Source organism: Oncorhynchus mykiss, chromosome 21, assembly GCF_013265735.2.
Source record: "Oncorhynchus mykiss isolate Arlee chromosome 21, USDA_OmykA_1.1, whole genome shotgun sequence".
In the NCBI taxonomy this organism is placed as follows: domain Eukaryota; kingdom Metazoa; phylum Chordata; class Actinopteri; order Salmoniformes; family Salmonidae; genus Oncorhynchus; species Oncorhynchus mykiss.
Genome location: NC_048585.1, coordinates 42,913,804 through 42,935,897, shown reverse-complemented (window position 1 = coordinate 42,935,897; position 22,094 = coordinate 42,913,804). Strand labels below are relative to the sequence as shown.

Sequence of the window (22,094 nt, the reverse complement as noted above, 5' to 3'; positions counted from 1 at the left end):
AAATTATATGTATATAGCCTCGTTACTGTTATTGTATTACTTTTTATTGTATTTTTTAAACTTTATTTTACTTAGTAAATATTTCCGTAACTCTATTTCTTGAACCGCATCGTTGGTTAAGGGCTTGTATTGTAAGTAAGTATTTCACGGTAAGGTGTACACCTGCACCTGTTGTTTTCGGCAAATGTGACAAATACATTTGATTTGTCTCCAGGTGCGTTTGCCCCTTAATGTACTTAATACAACAGACAGACAAAGAGAGAGAGAGAGAGAGAGAGAGAGAGAGAGAGAGAGAGAGAGAGAGAGAGAGAGAGAGAGAGAGAGAGAAAGAGAGAGAGAGAGAGAGAGAGAGAGAGAGAGAGAGAAGGATCTTAAGCCTAACTCAGTGGGCTGGTCCACAGTTAGTGCAGAAGATCCGAGTGGATCCTAAAGGCTCAGTCGTGATCTATCCAGTCCATTACAGAGGTCTTATCTCTCTGAGGGGCCCTCTCTGTTGCCTTTGGGAAGTGGGGCTTTGGATCGCTAGGGTTTTGGCTGGAGGCGAATGCCAGCGCGGACGGCCCTGGCCAGGTCAACACACCTCATCTGGAGTTGATTGAGACCACACTAGAGGAGAAGACGGCATCCCAGACTCACAACCCAGATGGCATCCCTAGCCGTGCCCTCAGAGCATGTGCAAGACCAGCTAGCTGATGTGTTTTCGGACATTTTAAATTTCTCTCTAGCTCAGGCCTCTATCCCCTCCTGCTGCAAGATGTCCATTATCATCCCTGTGCCCAAGGAAGGGAAAGTAACTGAACTGAATGATTTCCGACCCGTAGCACTCACTTCCATCATCATGAAGTGCTTTGAGAGGCTAATCAAAGACCATACCATCTGACAGACCCATGTTTATCAACTACAGCTCAGCCTTCAATACCACAGTGCCCTCTAAGCTCACCACAATGCCCACGGGCCTGGGACTGAACTCCTCCCTGTGCAAGTGGTGAAGGTAGGCAACATCACCTTCACCACTACTCCTCAACACGGGGGCCCCACAAGGGTGGGTCTTCAGTCTCCTCCTGTACTTCCTGTATACCCATGACTGCGTGGCCTCACACAGTTCCAACTCCACCATCAAGTTCGCTGATGACATGACAGTAGTAGGCCTGATTACCAACAGCGGTGAGATGGCCTACAGGGAGGAGGTAGGCACTCTGACGGCGTGGTGCCAGGTAAACAACCTCTTCCTCAACGTCAGCAAAACAAAGGAGCTGATTGTGGACTTCAGACCATCAGACTGCTGAATAGCCACCATTAGTCAGCTGCCTGCTCCCCCCCCCCCCCCCCCCCCCCCCCCCCCCCCGACTTCCACTTCCACAGGATGTCACATTTGATTGGAGCACGCTGACTTCTAAATGTCTTGTTTTATGCATCTGATTGGGGCTTTGACATGTTAAATGTCTCATTTCTGTACAACGCTTTGCACCAATGTACTATAGCAGCGAATGAATTGAATGGGTTTAATTTTAGACCGTTGGATAACAGCTTTGAAGCTCTGCATCACAGTTCGGAATTTGATTTTTTACACACACACACAAACACACACACACTACACGCACGCACGCACACATGCATCCTTTATTTCGCTCCACTGTCTCTGGTAATTGCGTGAGTGTGTGTCCACTCTCCACCTCTCACTGTTGCTGGCCTGGACAGTTAAACACTTTACTGTATAGTGGTGACAGACAGATCTCTATAAACAGCGCTCCATAGGGATTTGCTCATACAATTAGAATGGGGTTTGCTTTTCACTACGTGCCACTGTAGAGTGTCAGACTGACAAGGGTTGAGTCCCAAATGGCAACCTGTTCCTTATTTAGTGCACTACACTCCTTTTGACTAGAGACCTGTGACACCTTATTTCCTATAGGTCTATCATGCACCACTGGTCAAAAGTAGTGCACTATAGAGGGAATAGGGTCCCTTTATACGCAGACAATGTCTTTGAGTTGATGGCCTCTTTCTACATTGTGTCTGTAACTGTCATTGGAACGGAGTTACACTGAACAGGGTTCCTCTCCTCAGTGAGGGAGTTCGGCTACGCTCTAATTCCTGTGTTTGAGAAGGTAGACGTTGTAATTGAGTTTGGAACGTTAGCAGGATACAGTCAGTGATGTGGCAAACGAGGGGACCAAAAATGATGCTGTGGCAGAAGGCCAAGGAGACTATCCTTTGTGGGTGTGTGTAGGGGGGGCATCAGAGAAACAATGCATGAAGGGAAAGGAATAAGTCAAATAAGAAAACACGTGTGCCTCCCTGTCTACATAGAGCTAATGAAAAAACTATAGTTTGAAGGTGAAATAGTTTTAATAGCCCACCTGAACATGACCATTCCCCTGTCTAGGTGTTGAGACAGAGAGAGGAAGCTATCATATCTACAGTAGAAAAACATGTTCGGGGGATTAATAAAGATTGAATGTTACCTTACAGAATAGACGTTGTAAACACTAAAGCTCAACTGAAAGACATAAACACTTGAGAGATATTTCTCAATGGTGGCAAAGTTGAGTCTACTAGCATCCGTTAAAGGGGTGTAGTGTTTTGATTGGCTCTGGGTTGTTGTTGTTATTCTGGCCACCCTAGCCAAGAACAGATACCATGTCAAAACAAACACACTCGACTTCCAACTGAGGGGCGGGGAGAGCGGAGAGCAGCTTTCCAAACGGATGCAGTTGGTTTGTATTTTTTATCCACTCTGGAATGGATGAAAATAAAGATTATCCATTGGAGAAAGAGGCAAACAAATGACAGGAAGACTTCTTTTCTGTTTCTCTCTCAGTAGTCCGTCCTCCCTTTTACCTCAGTGACCCCAAGAGAATGTTCCTTCAGGTGTACTGAACAAAACTCAGGCAGACATCCTTACTTCCTTGGGGGGGGGGGGGGTCATCCTTACTTCCTTACTTCCTTGGGGGGGGGGGGGGGTAGTTAATATTCTGGACTACTGCCAGGCATATAGATCCTTTTAATTTGATGAATGGCTTGAGGACATTGGCACCATGATGGCCCAATAAGGTGTTAGAACCTCCCAGTAATATCTTTTGTTCGTCTGGCATCAGTCTTGCATCAGTCTTACATCAGTCTTGCATCAGTCTTGCATCAGTCCCTTGTAATATCTCAAACAATGTGCCTCACTCAAGTCAATGCAGCATCTGTTCACATTCGATGCAACCACTGCGGTTGCTATTCCCACCTCTACCATTGCTGTTGTGTGTGTGTGTGTGTGTGTGTGTGTGTGTGTGTGTGTGTGTGTGTGTGTGTGTGTGTGTGTGTGTGTGTGTGTGTGTGTGTGTGAATATCTCCACCAGCAGCTCTGCACATATGGATTACTCTTCTCATCTCTCCACTCTGCTCGCTTGCCAAAGTATGTGAGGCGTTTTGGAATGCAGTTTCCTTACACACATTATTCTCCAGAGTCTTTAGTATCTCTACTATCTCTCTCTCTCTCTCTCTCTCAATTCGATTTAAGGGCTTTGTTGGCGTGCTTCTACACCTGCGTTGCTTGCTGTTTGGGGTTTTAGGCTGGGTTTCTGTACAGCACTTTGTGACATTCGCTGAGGTAACAAAAAAAAACGGCTTTTTAAATACATTTGATTGATTGATGGGAAACATATGTTTACATTGCCAAAGCAAGTGAAATAGATAATAAACAAGAGTGAAATAAACAATAGAAAATGTACAGCAAACACTACACAAAAGTTCCAAAATAATAAAGACGTTCCAAAATGTCATATTATGTCAAATACAGTGTTGTAATGATGTGCAAATAGTTAAAGTACAAAGGGAAAATAAATCAACGTAAATATAGGTGGCATTTACAATGCTGTTTGTTCTTCACTGATTGCCCTTTTCTTATGGCAACAGGTCACAAATCGTGCGGCTGTGATGCACACTGGGGTATTTCACCCAATAGATATGGGAGTTTATCAAAATGTGGTTTGTTTTCAAATTCTTTGTGGGTCTGTGTAATCTGAGGGAAATAGGTGTCTCTAATATGGTCATACATTTGGCAGGAGAAGCAGCTCAGTTTCTCCTCATTTTGTGGGCAGTGTGCACATCTGTACATAGTCAAAGATTTCCTTAATTTTGGGTCAGTCACAGTGGTCAGGTATTCTGCCACTGTGTACTTTCTGTTTAGGGCCAAATAGCATTCTAGTTTGCCAAAGTATTTTGTAAATTCTTTCCAATGTGTCAAGTAATCCATTTTTGTTTTCTCATGATTTGCTTGGGTCTAATTCTGTTGTTGTCCTGGGGCTCTGTTGGGTCTGTTTGTGTTTGTGAGACAGAGCCCCAGGACCTGCTTGCTTAGGTGGCTCTTCTCCAGGGTTCTTCTCTCTGTAGGTGATGACTTTGTTATAGAAGGTTTGGTTGTCACTTCCTTTTAAGTGGTTGTAGAATTTAATGGCTCTTTTCTGGATTTTGATAATTGGCGGGTATCAGCCTAATTCCACTCTGCATGTATTATTTGGTGTTTTACATTGTACACTTGGGATATTGTAGCATAATTCTGCATGCAGAGTCTCAATTTGGTGTTTGTCCCATTTTGTGAATTCTTGGTTGGTGAGAGGACCCCAGACCTCACAACCATAAAGGACAATGGATTCTATAGTTGATTCATGTATTTTTAGCCAGATCCTAATTGGTGTGTCGAATGTTATGTTCCTTTTGAAGGCCCTTCTTGCCTTGTCGCTCAGCTCGTTCACAGCTTTGTGGAAGTTACCTGTGGTGCTGAGGTTTAGGCTGAAGTATGTATAGTTTTTTGTGTGCTCTAGGGCAACGGTGTCTAGATGGAATTTGTATTTGTGATCCTGGCAACTGGACCTTTTTTGGAACACCATTATTTTTGTCTTACTGAGATTTACTGTCAGGGCCCAGGTCTGACAGAATCTGTGCAGAAGATCTTGGTGTTGCTGTAGGTCCTCCTTGGTTGGGGACAGAAGCACCAGATTATCAGCAAACAGTAGACATTTGACATCAGATTCTCGTAGGGTGAGGCTGGGTGCTGCAGACAGTTCTAGCGTCCTCGCCAATTCGTTGACATATATGTTGAAAAGGGTGGCGCTTAAGCTGCATCTCTGTCTCACCCCACAGCCCTGTGGAAGGAAATGTGTGTATTTTGCCAATTTTGAAGGCACACATGTTGTTTGTGTACATGGATTTTATAATGTTGTATGTTTTTCACCCAACACCACTTTCCATCCATTTGTATAGCAGATCCTCATGCCAAATTGAGTCAAAAGATTTTTTGAAATCAACAAAGCATGAGAAGAGTTTGCCTTTGTTTTGGTTTGTTTGTTTGTCAATTAGGGTTTGCAGGGTGAATACGTGGTCTGTCGTAAGGTAATTTGGTAAAAAGCCAATTTGACATTTGCTCAGTACATTGTTTTCCCAGGGTTGCTGTTGACGCATATCCCATGGTAGTTATTGGGGTCAAATGTGTCTACACTTTTGTGGATTGGGGTGATCAGTCCTTGGTTCCAAATATTGGGGAAGATGACAGAGCTAAGGATGATGTTAAAGAGTTTAAGTATAGCCAATTGGAATTTGTGATCTGTATATTTGATCATTTAATTGAGGATACCATCAACACCACAGGCCTTTTTAGGATGGAGAGTTTGTATTTTGTCCTGTAGTTCATTCAATGTAATTGGAGAATCCAGTGGGTTCTGGTAGTCTGTAATTGTTGATTCTAAGATTTGTATTGACCATGTATATGTTCTTTGTTATAGGGCCAAAAATATTGGAGAAGTGGTTTACCCATACATCTCCGTTTTGGATAACTTTTCGTATTGTTGTTTTGTTTAATATCTGCCAATTTTCCCAGAAGTGGTTAGAGTCTATGGAATCTTCAATTACATTGAGCTGTTTTCTGATGTGCTGTTCCTTCTTTAGTGTATTCCTGTATTATTCTAGTGATTCACCATAGTGAAGGCGTAGGCTCAGGTTTTCTGGGTTGGATAGGTTTCTCAATTTCTTTCTTAGGTTTTTGTATTCTTCAACAAACCATTATGTCATTGTTATGCCAGCGCATCTGGCTTAACCGGATACCGGTGGGTGTTGCTGAAGCAAAGTGGCCCCGGCCTTACTGAACCCCTCCCGGAGGTCCTGGTACTCCGCAAGAATTGCAGAGAGGTTCAGGGCAATTTCCAAGCCCCCAGGAAGATGTCCCGGGGCAGGCAGAGCCGATTTCACGTAATGACAGAATGGGTCCCAGCCCACGATGGCACCAGTAGACCAGTCAATCGAGGGATTGTGTCGCTGGAGCCAAGAGAATACCAATACCACAGGAACCTGTGGAGACTCAATTAGCAGGAATTGGATCATCTCACTGTGGTTCCCCGACACTCGTAGGTTGATGGGGGTGGTATGGTGTGTGACCCGGCCTATAGAGCACCTATCCAGTGCTCTAACATTCATGGGAATGGAGAGGGATTGAGTAGGAATGCCCAGCTTGGACACCAGGGCAACGTCCATAAGACGGCCCTCTGAGTCGATGAGTATCTGGAGAGACTTGGACTGGTCGCCCGACAGCAGGGTGGCATGGAGAGGGGGGTGAGTAGGGGGAAAAGCAAAATTGTCCTTAAGACCCACCAGTGTACTCATTCCTACCAATGAGCTAGGTCTCTTGAAAGGACAAGTACTGTAGACACATAATGACTGGCAGTACCACAATACAGACAACTCTGGTCCGGATAGTCAAAGCGATGAGTGAGTAGAGATCCGTCGGTAGTTCCCTGCCTGCATGCAGGTCCTTTACTTCCTCCGATAATCCGTGCAGGAACGTGTTGAACAGCACTTCTGGCTTCCAGGCACCCTCCGCTGCTAGCGTGCGGAAATCCACCACATAGCCTGCCACACTGAGGGAGTCCTGTCAAAGCTGGAGTAACTTCTGGGCAGCCTCTCTCCCGGACACCGGAGCCTCGAAAACGTTTCTCACCTCCGCCATGAATACCTCCAGACTGAGGCTCCCACACCGTCGTGGCACAGGCGAGTGCCCTCAGCGTAATAATGTACGCTATCCTTGAGTGGTCCGAGGGGAACGAAGAAGGCTGCAGCTCGAAAACGAGGGAGCACTGGGAGAGAAAGGCCCGGCAGGTTCTGGAATCTCCATCATAGCACTCCAGGGGAGGTAAGCAGGGTTGATGGGGGGTGATGGTGATGGAGCTGCTACCAGCCGGGTTACTGAGGGGCTGGGAGGTTACCATTGTGGTAGGCTGCCTGGTAGGCCACCCACGGAATTGCTCCCACAGTGCGTCCAATTCTAGGTCATGACGTTCGGCCACATCCTGGAACCCTTCCATCAGGCCGCAAAGCAAATACTCGTGCCTATCAATGGTGACTTCTTGGGAGGAGATGGCGTTGCAGAGCTGGTCCAAGTCTGCTGGGTCAGTCATGGCCAATTTGTACTATCACGTTTCAGGTAAGACCCAAATGCAGACTGTGTTGAAGTAACAATGTGTATTACAGCAACAGGGGCAGGCAAACAACAGGTCAAGGCAGGCAGGGGTCGATAATCCAGAGTAGTGGGACAGGACGGCAGGCTCAGGGTCAGGTCAGGCAGAGGTCGGTAATCCAGGGTAGGGATAAAGGTGCAGGACAGCAGGGAGGCTTAGGGCCAGGGCCAGGCAGAGTGGTCAGATAGGTGGGCTCAAAGTCAGGACAGGCAAGGGTCAAAACCAGGAGGGCGAGAAAAAGAGAGACTGGGGAAAAGCAGGAGCTGAGAAAAAAATTCTGGTTGACGTGACAAACAAGACGAACTGGCCCAGACAAACAGAGAACACAAGTATAAGTACCCAGGGGATAATGGGGAAGATGGATGACATATGGAGGGGGGTGGAGACAAGCACAAGGACAGGTGATACAGATCAGGGCGTGACACAATTAGACTGATTTTGCTGTGATCTGATAGGGGTGTCAGTGGGCGTGAATGCTCTGAGAGACTCTGGGTTGAGGTCACTGATAAAGTATGCTACAGTATTACTGCCAAGAGATGAGCTATAGGTGTACCTACCATAGGAACATAGGAGTCCCCTCTAAGCCTACCGTTGACTATGTGCATACCCAGCGTGCAACAGAGCTGCAGGAGTTGTGACCAGTTTTTGTTGGTTATGTTGTCATAGTTGTGTCTAGGGGGGCATATGGGGGAAGGAATGCTGTCACCTCCAGGTAGGTGTTTGTCCCACTGTGTGCTGAAGGTGTCAGGTGTTTGTCCAGTTCTGGTATTTAGGTCGCCACAGACATTTTCCTGGGCCCGGAAATTATTGATTTCCCCCTCCAGGATGAAGAAGCTGTCTTCAAAGTATGGGGATTCTAGTGGGGGGATATTTTTCTCTGTTAAGATCATTTCCTTTTGAATTTCTAGCCAAATGTAAAATGTTCCTGTTTTGATTAATTTAACAGAGTGAGTTAGGGCTGCTCTATACCAAATTAGCATTCCCCCTGAGTCCCTTCCCTGCTTCACACCTGGTAGTGTGATGGATGGGACTACCAGCTCTCTGTAACCTAGAGGGCAACCAGTGGGTCCGTCTCCTCTATACCATGTTTCTTGCAGGATGACAATGTCTCTATTTTTGATTTCTTTGTGGGTTCCTGCTCTTTAGGCCAAAGGCAGACGACCTCAGGCCTTGGATATTCCAGGGTGAGATAGTGAAGGCCTTGTGTTCCATAAAGTGTCCAATGTTGTTAGTCGTGTGTCGACCAGTAAGTGTGAGTCGACCAGTAAGTGTTAGTCGACCAGTAAGTGTGACCAGAGCCTGCTGAGCATCTAGTACATGCCATTGGCTTGGGCAAGTTTAAGAGTTCCCAAGTCTAGAACAGACTATGGGAGGCAGACAGTCATGTCCACTTGGAACTCTATTCCACATCAGGTAACTAATGCAAGCAGTAGAATCAGATTTAAAAAAACAGGTAAAAATACACCTTATGGAACAACAGGGACTGTACGTGTGAGCAGAGCCTGCTGAGCAGCTGGTACTCCCCTCTCTCTCTCTCCCCCCTTCTCTCTCGCTCTCCCCTTCTCTCTTTCTCACTCTAAAGCTTTGACAGAAATCTAGCCAAATACATTTAAACTCAGTTTTTCACAATTCCTGACATTAAAAATGCTCTGTTTTAGGTCAGTTAAGATCACCACTTTATTTTAAGAATGTGAAATGTCGAGAGAATAGAGAGAGAATGATTTATTTCAGCTTTTTAACTCTTTCATCACATTCCCAATGGGTCAGAAGTTTCCATACACTCAATTAGTATTTGGTAGCATTACCTTTAAATTGTTTAACTTGGGTCAAACGTTTCGGGTAGCCTTCCACAAGCTTTTGGCCCATTCCTCCTGACAGAGCTGGTGTAACTGAATCAGGCTTGTAGGCGTCCTTGCTCGTACACACTTTTTCAGCTCTGCCCACAAATGTTCTATAGGATTGAGGTCAGGGCTTTGTGATGGCCACTCCAATACCTTGACTTTGTTGTCCTTAAGCCATTTTGCCACAACTTTGGAAGTGTGCTTGGGATCTTGTCCATTTGTAAGACCCATTTTGCGACCAAGCTTTAACTTCCTGACTGATGTCTTGAGATGTTGCTTCAATATATCCACATAATTGTCCTACCTCATGATGCCATCTATTTTGTGAAGTGCACCAGTCCCTAAAGGACAGCAAAGCACCCCCACAACATGATGTTGCCACCCCCGTGCTTCACGGTTGGGATGTTGTTCTTCGGCTTCGAAGCCTCCCCCTTTTTCCTCCAAACATAACGATGGTCATTATGGCCAAACAGTACTATTTTAGTTTCATCAGACCAGAGAACATTTCTCCAAAAAGTACGATCTTTGTCCCCATGTGCAGTTGCAAACCGTAGTCTGGCGTTTTTAGGTAGGCGGTTCTGGAGCAATGGCTTCTTCCTTGCTGAGCGGCCTTTCAGGTTATGTCAATATAGGACCCGTTTTACTGTGGATATAGACACTGTTGTACCTGTTTCGTCCAGCATTTTCACAAGGTCCTTTGCTGTAGATCTGGGATTGATTTGCACTTTTCGCACCACAGCACGTTCATCTGTAGGCGACAGAATGCGTCTCCTTCCTGAGCGGTATGAGGAACGTGGTACCTTCAGGCGTTTGGAAATTGCTGCCAAGGATGAACCAGACTTGTGGAGGTCTCCAATTTTTTTTCTGAGGTCTTGGCTGATTTATTTAGATTTCCCCATGATGTCAAGCAAAGAGGCACTGAGTTTGAAGGTAGTCCTTGAAATACATCCACAGGTACACCTCCTATTGACTCAAATTATGTCAATTAGCTTATCAGAAGCTTCTAAAACCATGGCATCATTTTCTGGAATTTTCCATACACAGTCAACTTAGTGTATGTAAACTTCCGACCTACTGGAATTGTAATACAGTGAATTATAAGTGAAATAATCTGTCTGTAAACAATTGTTGGAAAAATGACTTGTGTCATGCACAAAGTATATGTCCTAACTGACTTGCCAAAACTATAGTTTGTTAACAAGACATTTGTGGAGTGGTTGAAAAACAAGTTTTAATGACTCCAACCTAAGTGTATGTAAACTTCCGACTTCAACTGTACACTATCCTATTGCTGCTGCTTTCTGTCTTTCTTGGATGGATGTATCTCACAGTAGGACTTTCTTGGATGGATGTATCTCACAGTAGGACTTTCTTGGATGGATGTATCTCACAGTAGGACTTTCTTGGATGGATGTATCTCACAGTAGGACTTTCTTGGATGAATGTATCTCACAGTAGGACTTTCTTGGATGAATGTATCTCACAGTAGAACTTTCTTGGATGAATGTATCTCACAGTAGGACTTTCTTGGATGGATGTATCTCACAGTAGGCCTGAGGAAATGCATGAGATGTACTCTGTACAGTATCAAAAGGTTCCAACCGCACATAGGTTCACTCAAAGCTCATAGTGTTGGTTGAGTACTATTATCTACACACACACACACACACACACCAAGGCGTCATGCCAAAAGGAGTGTTTCGCTTGCAAGCTGCCAAATCCTACAATTAGTGAGGCCCACAACGTTTTTATATGCAGGTTGATGTTTATTGTCACGAGTCGTGTCCTGGAGGCAGAACTGAGCGATTTCCCCTTAGATAGGCCAACTGCAAAGTCAAAATTGGCTATATTGTAAATATCTATGAAAACAATGAATTTAAGGTTAGGGTTAGGCAGTAGGGTTAGCAGTGTGGTTAAGGGTTAAGGTCAGATTTTATGACTTTGTGGCTGTGCCAGCTAGTGACCACTCTGCAGAGCTGCCTTTAGAACAAGATTCATGACGAAAAACTCAAACCTATGTTTTATAAGTGATAGAAGAACAGGTGTGTGTGGGTACATGCTTCCGTGAGTGTGTGTGTAGCAGCGTGTGTGTGTGTGTAGCTATACATACAATTTATACATACACACACAAAACTAAGTGCATGCTCTTCAACCGATTGCTGCCCGCACCCTCCCGCCCGACTAGCATCACTGCTCTGGACGGTTCTGACCTAGAATATGTGGACAACTACAATTACCTAGGTGTCTGGTTAGACTGTAAACTCTCCTTCCAGACTCACATTAAGCATCTCCAATCCAAAATTAAATCTAGAATCGGCTTCCTATTTCGCAACAAAGCCTCCTTCACTCATGCCGCCAAACATACCCTCATAAAACTGACCGTCCTACCGATCCTTGACTTTGGCAATGTCATTTACAAAATAGCCCCCAACCCTTTACTCAGCAAACTGGATGTAGTCTATCACAGTGCCATCCATTTTGTCACCAAAGCCCCATATACTACCCACCACTGCGACCTGTCTGCTCTCGTTGGCTGGCCCTCACTATATATTCGTCGCCAAACCCACTGGCTCCAGGTTATCTATAAGTCTTTGCTAGGTAAAGCCCCGCCTTATCTCAGCTCACAGGTCACCATAGCAACACCCACCCGTAGCACTCGCTCCAGCAGGTATACTGCACTGGTCATCCCCAAGGCCAACACTTCCTTTGGCTGCCTGTCCTTCCAGTTCTCTGCTGCCAATGACTGGAATGAATTGCAAAAATCTCTGAAGCTGGACTCTTATATCTCCCTCTCTAACTTCACCTTCTTGCTCTTTTGCACCCCAGTATCTCTACTTGCACATCATCATCTGCACATCTATCACTCCACTATTAATGCTAAATTGTAATCATTTTAGCCTCTAGGGCCTATTCATTGACTACCTCCCTACTCTTCTACATTTGCACACACTGTACATAGATTTGTCTATTTTTATTTTATATTGTGTTATTGACTGTATGTTTATTTATGTGTAACTCTGTGTTGTTTTTGTCGCGCTGCTTTGCTTTATCTTGGCCAGGTCGCAGTTGTAAATGAGAACTTGTTCTCAACTGGCCTACCTGGTTAAATAAAGGTGAAATAAAAATGTACAAAAATAAACACACAGCTGTGTCACCCCCCTGCTCTCCACCAGCCACCAGCCGTCATCTCACACCCCAACACAAACTCTTGCAACCCCACAGACCTTTGAGCACCCCATAAAATACTCTAAAACACCCCAAAACACACACCACTCTCTCAGTCACCTCTCTCGCTCCTCTACTCCACCCCATCCTGGGCACAGGCCACAATGACATCACTGAGGTTTGGTGACAGCAGACAGTTTAGGTCCAGGGGAGAACCAGGGAGGGAGAACCAAGGAGGGAGAATCAGCGAGGCCCCTCACCGTAACGAATCAGCCTTCCTGGGTGCACTGACAGCTGGGAGCGAGCGGCAGAGAGGCCTGGAAGGCTGCGATGAGAACAAGGGTGCCTCTCTGTTGACTTTGAAGAGAGGATCAGAGAAGCCAGGCTTTTCCTCCCTCCCCTTCTCTGTCCTCCATCTCTCCATCCTTCCTTCCCTCGCTTCACAGCCTCTGTAATTACTTTACCCCGCCGGAGATGCTTGAAGTGCAGCCAATTAGACAATAAAGAACAGAACACCGGCTTCCTCTTCCTTTCTTTATTTTCTCTCTCTCTCTCTCTCTCTCTCTCTCTCGCTCTCTCTCTCTCTCTCTCTCTCTCTATATTCTCTCCTCTCTCTCTCTCTCTTTCTCTCTCTCTCTCTCTCTCTCTCTCTATTCTCTCTCTCTCTCTCTCTATTCTCTCTCCTCTCTCTCTCTCTATTATTCTCTCTCCTATCTCTCTCTCTCTCTCTCTCTCTCTCTATTCTTTCCCCTCGCTCTCTCTCTCTTTCTCTCTCTCTATTCTCTCTCCTCTCTCTCTCTTTTCTCTCTCTCTCTCTCTCTCCCTCCCACTCTCTCTCGCTCTCTCTACCTCTCTCTACTTCTCTCCTTGGTCACGCCCTTACAACCATGTCTCCAATCCTCTCACGTTCTCCATTATCTTTCCCTCACTCTCTGTCACACTCTCTCCATGATCTCTCCCTCACTCTCTGTCACACTCTCCATTATCTCTGTCTCACTCTCTGTCACACTCTCTCCATTATCTTTCCCTCACTCTCTGTCTCACTCTCTCCATGATATTAACTTATTTTATTGAACTACCCTTTGTGTCAACATCTCCATTAGTGTCTCACACTCACGTCATCTTGTTTTCACTCCCCCAGCTTCTTTATAGTCCTTGTTTTCCCCTTTTCCGCACATCCATACCATTTAAATTAATTTCATTCCAAATAAACATACCAACTGTAGCAGGCCTGGCTTGCCGTGTTATGTACAGTACAGTAGAGCAACGCAGACCAGCAGAGCAGATGTCTCTCACACTCTTTCTCTCTCCAGGATTTAACTTCTGGGCAGTGGAAATAGTGTTTCTCTGTGTCTTTAATGGCCTGCCTAATTGTACAGGGATTGGTTGAGAACTCCAGCTAAACTTAGTGCATGCGAACCAGACCATGTGTGTGAGGGAAAGGAAAGGGAAAGGGGGATACCTAGTCAGTTGTACAACTGAATGCATTCTACTGGAATGTGTCTTCCGCATTTAACCCAACCCCTCGGAATCAGAGAGGCAGTCCTGTCCTGGGTTCAAATACTATTTGAAACCATTAAAATACTTGGTTTGCTTTAACCTGCCTAGAAAAGCCAGATGGGCAGCGTTTACACTTTTAGGACTATTCTATTGGTCCCATTTCGCCAGGCAAGCTCCATCAAACACAGATAATGTACTTGAAATGATTTTGAATGGTGTTTGAACCCATGTGTGTGTCTGCAGCAGCTCCACTCTGCTATAACAGGGTTGCTCTAATGTTCTAGTGGTTAGCTGGCTGCTGCTGTAAAGGCTGAATGCATTTGCTATAGACATGGTTACTGTATTCACTTCACTCTGTGCAAGTACCTGATGACGATCCAACAACATCCACCATCCATTCACACCTGTATGGACCTGTATACACCTTCATTCTTCAAATCCTGTCATTCTACCACAGCAAATCCACCATCCGTTCACACCTGTATTCATTCTTCAAAACCTCTCATTCAACAACAGCAAATCCACCATCCATTCACACCTGAATTCATTCTTCCAATCCTCTCATTCCACCATAACAAATCCACCATCCATTCACACCTGTATTCATTCTTCAAATCCTCTCATTCTTCTACAGCGAATCCACCATCCATTCCTGTACCAATTATACCAATCTCTCCGTTTTCTAATCTTCTCATTCTCCCACAGCAAATCCTGCGTCACTCGCGGGCCAACGCCACCAAGGTGATCTTCCTGATAACGGACGGCTACTCCAACGGGGGTGACCCTCGCCCGGTGGCGGCCGCTCTGAGGGCGCAGGGGGTGGAGATCTACACCCTGGGGATCTGGCAGGGGAACATCAGAGAGTTACATGACATGGCCTCACACCCTAAGGACCAGCACTGCTACCTAGTACACAACTTTGCAGAGTTCGAGGCCCTGGCTCGCCGTGCACTGCACGAAGGTGAGGCGGATGGGGCACTTGAAGAGCCTGGGTACCGGTCTGTTCGTGCTATCTTTTCACTCCTTGTCATTCCTTGTCATGGCAAACATGGAATGATATCACAAACGGACTGGTACCCAGGCTAGCACAAGGAAATATTGAGTGGGATATATTTCTCTCAACTAAGGTCACAGCAGCTCCATGTGACTAACCCTCTGGGCAAAAACTGGTTGAATGAACGGTGTTACCACATCATTTCAACAACAAAAAAATAAATGTGATGACGTTGAATCAATGTGGAAAACAGATTGGAATTGCAAAAAGTAATCAACTTAAGGGAATTTCGTCTTATAACCTGACAACTCAAATAAATGTAAATAAAAACTCATGTTAAACGGACGTCTGCGCCCAGTGGGAATTTCAGCGGAATCCCATCCACATCGTGCACACAGTTTGCCCTGTATGTCTCGTGTGTCTAGCCAACACATAACACCATCAAAAAGGAGGTAAAATACCTTCTCCATTCCCACAGTCCATGTGAGGGAGCAGAACCCAGAAATAGTAGTGGAGTCATCGTTTCTCAGACATCAGTTGCATCGGACCATAAAACAACAACATGCAAGAGCCGAACCGTGAATAGTGTTCCATTTAGGACTCGGCCTATTAGAAACTAGACAGTGGTAAATCACTTCTGTCAGACTGAGAGAGGGATAAGGTTGTCAGAGTGTGAGCCAAGGCAGCCAGTGCATGTTATCAGGTCTCCCTGCCACGTGTCTCTGTTTTACTGACTCTCCCTCTCCAAGTCTGCTTCCTGGCTCTGCCAACCCCAACCCAAACACCAGTTCCTCAGCCCTATAGCCCCAGCTCCAGCCATATCTCCAGCCCCAGCTTCAGCCATATCTTCAGCCCCAATTTGAGCCATAGCTTCAGCCCCAGCTTCAGCCAGATCTTCAGCCCCAGTTTCAGCCATAGCTTCAGCCCCAGATTCAGCCATATCTTCAGCCCCAGTTTCAGCCATATCTCCAGCCCCAGTTTCAGCCCCAGCCCCAGTTTCAGCCATATTTTCAGCCCCAGTCCCAGTTTCAGCCATAGTTTCCACTCCAGCCCTGTACCATTGATTCCATTGCACCAGGCAAGCTCAATTAAGTGTAGCTAAAACATTTGAACCCAGGTCTTTACCCCTGCCGACCCCAAACCCTTGACCGAACACAATCCTCAAACATCTGGCCCACAATGCACTTTGTTTGGTTCCTACTTCTCAGGAAGAACAATCACTCGGCCAATCCTGCTTTTTTTGTTGTTATTTATGAGTGAGGCAGATAAGTTTATCCAGCCCTGGCTTAGCGTAGCCTACATAACAGTTTTACTATTACGCAATACATATGTTTATACAGTAGTAGGCCAATTTACAGTAATCTACAGGATTGGAATTGACTCCATAGTTTTCAATGACTCAGAAAACAGTTTTCTCCCACCAGTGCTGACCCAACCAATTGGTTACCTTCTAATATCACAAATTGTATAGAAAAGACAAACACATGCTCCTTGACTAAAATCCCTTTTGTCCCTCTCTGACTCCCAAACTTTTCCTTCCTCATAAGAACTATAAGATGCGTAAGAGGAACGGAACTGCAATCTCGTCAAATTGAAAAGGAAAAGATAATAATGTTTATGAAAGAAAAACGTTGCTAACATCCTCTGGTGACCTTTGACCTTTGTGTTCATGACCTTTGTCTCCACTCAGACCTGCCGACAGGAAGCTACATCCAGGAAGACCTATCCCGCTGCTCGTCCCTGTGCGAGGCCGGAGCGGACTGCTGTGACATCATGGCCAGCTGCAAGTGTGGCACCCACACGGGCCAGTACGACTGCATCTGTGAGAAGGGCCACTACGGCAAGGGGCTGCAGTACGAATGCACAGGTAGGAGGATACAGACACAGGGGAATGGGCCCAGGAAGGATAGCCATGTTGACTCTGTTCTTGTTGCCTCTTGAATGAATAAGTAAGCATAAAACACACTTTAAACTATAGTCTTCTACTATGCATCTAATGGCATAATTTGAGTCCACACAAAACACGTTCTGAGTGCAGTGGTTTCAAGAACCTTTGTTAGTAAGGACATCACCCGGTAATTTGGAGAGTGACATCATCGTGCTGGTTTGAGACAGGGTGGTGAAGCTTATTACGTGATGTCAGAGAGTTTCAGCCTGGGCTAGTTCACCTGTGAAAACAGACCACTTGGCCCCAGGATGCCTGGGAGCTCACAGTGAGTGAAAGTCAAATAGTCCAAATGTCATTCATTCACTAAGGAGGCCGTGTAGGCAGTCTGTACTGAGATCCTGATCTAGAAATACAGGATTTCCCCAAGGTGTATGAGCTGACCCTGGGCTGTGTGTTTTGTTTGTGTCTGTGTGTGTGTGTGTGTGTGTGTGTGTGTGTGTGTGTGTGTGAGCGCTCGTGCGTGCGCGTGTGTGTGTTGACCCTAGACCTATCAGTGTGTAGAGAAGCCTCTCTCTCTTGGTCTCTCATTCTCCTTTCTCTCTCTCTCCACCCCATTTTCTCTCTCTCCCCCACTCTCTCTTGGTCTCTCTCTCATTCTCCTTTCTCTCTCTCTCTCTCTCTCCACCCCACTTCTCTCTCTCCCCCATTTCTCTCTTGTTCTCTCTCTTATTCTCCTTTCTCTCTCTCTCCACCCCCCCTCTCTCTCCCCCCTCTCTTGGTCCCGCTCTCATTCTCCTTTCTCTCTCTCTCTCTCTCCACCCCCTCTCTCTCTCCACCCACCCTCTCTCTCTCTCACCCTCCCCCCACTCTCTCTCTCTCACCCCCCCTCTCTCTCTCACCCCCCCCCCCCCCCCCCTCTCTCTCTCTCTCTCTCTCTCTCTCTCTCTCTCTCTCTCTCTCTCTCACCCCCCTCTCTCTCTCCACCCCCCCTCTCTCTCTCCCCCTTCTCTCTCTCTCTCTCTCTCCACCCCCCCCTCTCTCTCTCCACCCTCTCTGTCTCTCTCCCTCCCTCTCTGTGTCTGTGCCCCCATCCTCAGCTGAGCATACACTCACGTTGCATGTACATTGCTTCCAGCTTAACACATTCTAACCTCTTTCATTCTCTCCTGTGTAAGCATGTCTGATCTCTTCAGAATCTGTATTAGATGTAAGAGAACATTAGCAGACATTACAAAGACATTTGTTGAAAGACAGTCTAGTCTGAGGCAGCCCAACAACACGTCTGGGCCGACGATTTAATCAACTGGCTCCTAACACAGTTAGTAAGCTCTGTCATTGTTGGAGAGTTAGGAGGCTGCAGAACGAAAAACAAACAACGGGCCCACACGATGACTGACAGCTGTATTAACCATCAGCATTGTTGGATAGCGATCACCCGTAACCCAGAGGGGCGGGAGGGAAGGCGCCAGTAGCAAATCAGATGATTATCCCGTTTTCTAATTGGAGCGAAACTAGCCAACAATCTTCTCTTCTTTACAGGAGTAAATGGGTAACAATCAAGGCTGTTTTCTCTCTATGGGTCTCTCTGGATTGCAGGGACCATTTTGTGCACATTATTAGCACAATGTGCACCGTTTTGTTCGAGCCCAGCACTAGCACACCTGGTTCAACAAATGAGGGGGCTTGATGATTAGTCGACTTAGTTGTGCTGTTACTGCTAGGTTAGAACAAAAATGTAACACCGCCCCTGAAATATGTTGAGAGGAGAGACCGTCAGGTTCATCATGGCGAACGCCTCCCAAATCACAATCAGATGTCAAGACGAAAGGCAGTCTGCTTATTAATTGCTGTTTCACGGTTTAATGAATTGCAGAGAGCAGGCTGTGTGTGGGTGGATGTGTGCGTGCATGTAAGCAGACAGACAGACATCCAGGCTCTAAGGGAGGAAGACGCCGTGTGACGCTAAGCTAGACCACACTGCTTCCTGTCTCTCTGTCTGTCTAGCCGTCTCAAATTCAAATCTGCACCTCCAAGCCAGTTCCACTTCCTCTGTATTCTGGGACTGATTTAGACCTGGGACAACAGGTGGGTGCAATTCATTATCAGGTAGAACAGAAAACCAGCAGTACTGCGGTGAGATTTGAATATCCCTGGTCTAGCCAATAGGCAGGCAAATCTTTACGACCATAACAAATCTCTACCATTTTCTTTCAAATGCCCAAGGCATAAAACCTGGTATGTTCTATACATAAATGTGCTACTGCATACAAACCTTAGTTGAAATGGACCTTTGGGAACGATAAAAACAACAGCCATCCACAGTATATGATTCAGACCCACATACTGGCCATTATCAGACATGAAACAGGATTTGATATTGATGTTGGTGTTGTGTTTCTGGGTGTTTCTGAAACACCACCAGGCTTAGCGGTTGGTGTTGTTGGGGTTGTGGGTAGCGTCTGGGCTCTAGGGTTGCCAGGGGTCTAAGTAGGTCGTCAGAGTCAGCACCGCTGGGCTGTGCTGTTGTTGGCAGAGATGGTGTTGTCTAGACTTTAGGCTGGAGACTGGAAGTACTGGAGTATTTGGATGGTGGGGGACCTGATATTGTAGATGGAATGTTCAATGGCGCCGAAGAGGATGGCGTTTTACATGTGCTATTTATTTTTATTTTTTGCGTTGTTTGTAACTTTTTTGTTAAAACTTATTTTGTACATAATGCCGCTGCTACCGTCCCTGATGATCAAAAATAACTTTTGGACATCAGAACAGTGATTACTCACCTCGAACTGGAATAAGCTTTTTTCCTTTAACGAGTCTGACGAGAAGGATATACTGCTTTCCCGGGAACAGGCCCAAAACCCCGTCATTTGCGTGAAGAAAAGACAGAGAAAAAAGGGGCGGAGGTCGGGCTGCCTTCTGAGAATACATAGGCGAGCGAGTAAACTCCCACTCCCCATTTTATTGGCCAACGTGCAATCATTGGAAAATAAAATCGATGACCTACGATCAAGGTTATCCTACCAACTGGTCATTAAAAACTGTAATATCTTATGTTTCACCGAGTCGCGGCTGAACAACGACACGGATAATATAGAGCTGGCAGGATTTTCCATGCACTGGCAGAACAGAGACGCTACGTCTGGTAAAATGACGGGTGGGGGGGGGGGTGTCTATTTGTCAATAACAGCTGGTGATCAATGTATAATATTAAAGACGTCTCGGTATTGGTATTGCTCGCCTTATGATAAGCTTTAGACCACACTATCTACCAAGAGAGTTCTCATCTATATTATTCGTAGCCGTTTATTTACCACCACAGACCGATGCTGGAACTGAGACCGCACTCAACCAACTCTATAAGGCCATAAGCAAACAAGGAAATGCTCATCCAGAAGCGGCGCTGCTAGTGGCCGGGGACTTCAATGCAGGCAAACTTAAATCAGTTTGACCTTCCACCAGCATGTCACATGTGCAACGAGAGGAAAATAAACTCTAGACCACCTTTACTCCATACACAGAGATGCATACAAAGCTCTCCCCCGACCTCCATTTGGCAAAAACTAAAGCAGGAAGTACCAGTGACTCGCTCAATACAGAAGTGGTCAGATGACGTGGATGCTACGCTACAGGACTGTTTTGCTAGCAAAGACTGGAATATGTTCTGGGATTCATCCAACAGCATTGAGGAATATACCACCTCAGTCATCGGCTTCATCAATAAGTGCATCGATGACGTCGTCCCCACGGTGACCGTATGTACATATCCCAACCAGAAGCCATGGATTACAGGCAACATCCGCATTGAACTAAAGGCTAGAGCTGCCGCTTTCAAGGAGCGGGACATTAATCCGGATGCTTATAAGAAATCCTGCTATGCCCTCAGACGAACCATCAAACAAGCAAAGAGTCAATACAGGATTAAGATTGAATCCTACTACACCGGCTCTGATGCTCGTCGGATGTGGCAGGGCTTGAAAACTATTACGGACTACAAAGGGAAACCCAGACGCGAGCTGCCCAGTGACGCGAGCCTAACACACAAGCTAAATGCCTTTTATGCTCACTTTGAGGCAAACAACACTGAAGCATGCACGAGAGCACCAGCTGTTCTGGACGACTGTGTGATAATGTTCTCGGTAGCTGATGTGAGCAAGACTTTTAATCAGGTCAACATTCACAAAGCCTCAGGGCCAGATTACCAAAACGTGTACTCAAAGCATGCGTAGCCCAATTGTCAAGTGTCTTCACTGACATTTTCAACCTCTCCCTGACCGAGTCTGTAATACCTACGAACCACTGCCTGTTCACCCTGCTACCATCCAGAAGGTGAGGTCAGTACAGGTGCATCAATGATGGGACCGAGAGACTGAAAAATAGCTTCTATCTCAAGTCCATCAGACTGTTAAACATCCGTCTCTAACACAGAGAGGCTGCTGCCTACATACAGACTTGAAATAATTGGCCACTTTAGCAAATAGATCACTAGTCACTTTAAGAATGCCATTTTAATAATGTTTACATATCTTGCATTACTCATCCTGTATACTGTATTTTTATACATCTATTGCATCTTGCCTACGCCGCTTGATCATCGCTCATCATTATGTTTATATGTATATAATCTTATTCCATCCCTTTACTTAGATTTGTGTGTATTAGGTAGTTGTTGGGGAATTGTTAGATCACTTGTTAGATATTACTGCACTGTCGGAACTAGAAGCACAATAATTTTGCTACACTCGAAATAACATCTGCTACGCATGTGTATGTGACCAATCAAATTTGATTTGATTTTATACATGTTTCAAACAGACCACCATAGTTCCTGTGCCCAAGGAAGCAAAGGTAAATCAATACCGCCTTGTAGCACTCACGTCGGTAGCTATGAAGTGCTTTGAAAGGCTGGTCATGGCTCACATCAACAGCATCCTCACGGACACCCTAGACCCACTCCAATTTGCATACCGCCCCAACAGATCCACAAATGACACAATCTCAATCGCCCTCCACACTGCTCTTTCCCACCTGGACAAAAGGAACACCTATATGAGAATGCTGTTCATTGACTACAGCTCAGCATTCAACATCATAGTGCCCACGAAGCTCATCACTAAGCTAAGGACCCTGGGACCCTGCAACTGGATCCTGAACTTCCTGACGGGCCACCCCCAGGTGGTAAGGGTAGGTAACAACACATCCTCCACACTGATACT

General features: G+C 45.8%; 1 protein-coding gene across 2 annotated transcripts in view; it reads left to right on the top strand.

Moving 5' to 3' along the window:
• The window catches only part of LOC110500478 (sushi, von Willebrand factor type A, EGF and pentraxin domain-containing protein 1), a 130,114-nt gene that overhangs the window by 29,019 nt on the left and 79,001 nt on the right, over positions 1-22,094 (top strand). For both annotated transcript variants that reach the window (XM_036957868.1, XM_036957867.1), the window contains exons 2-3: positions 14,705-14,960; positions 16,684-16,860. In XM_036957868.1, the coding sequence (XP_036813763.1) occupies positions 14,705-14,960; positions 16,684-16,860 (433 nt within the window). The remainder of the gene's footprint in view (positions 1-14,704; positions 14,961-16,683; positions 16,861-22,094) is intronic.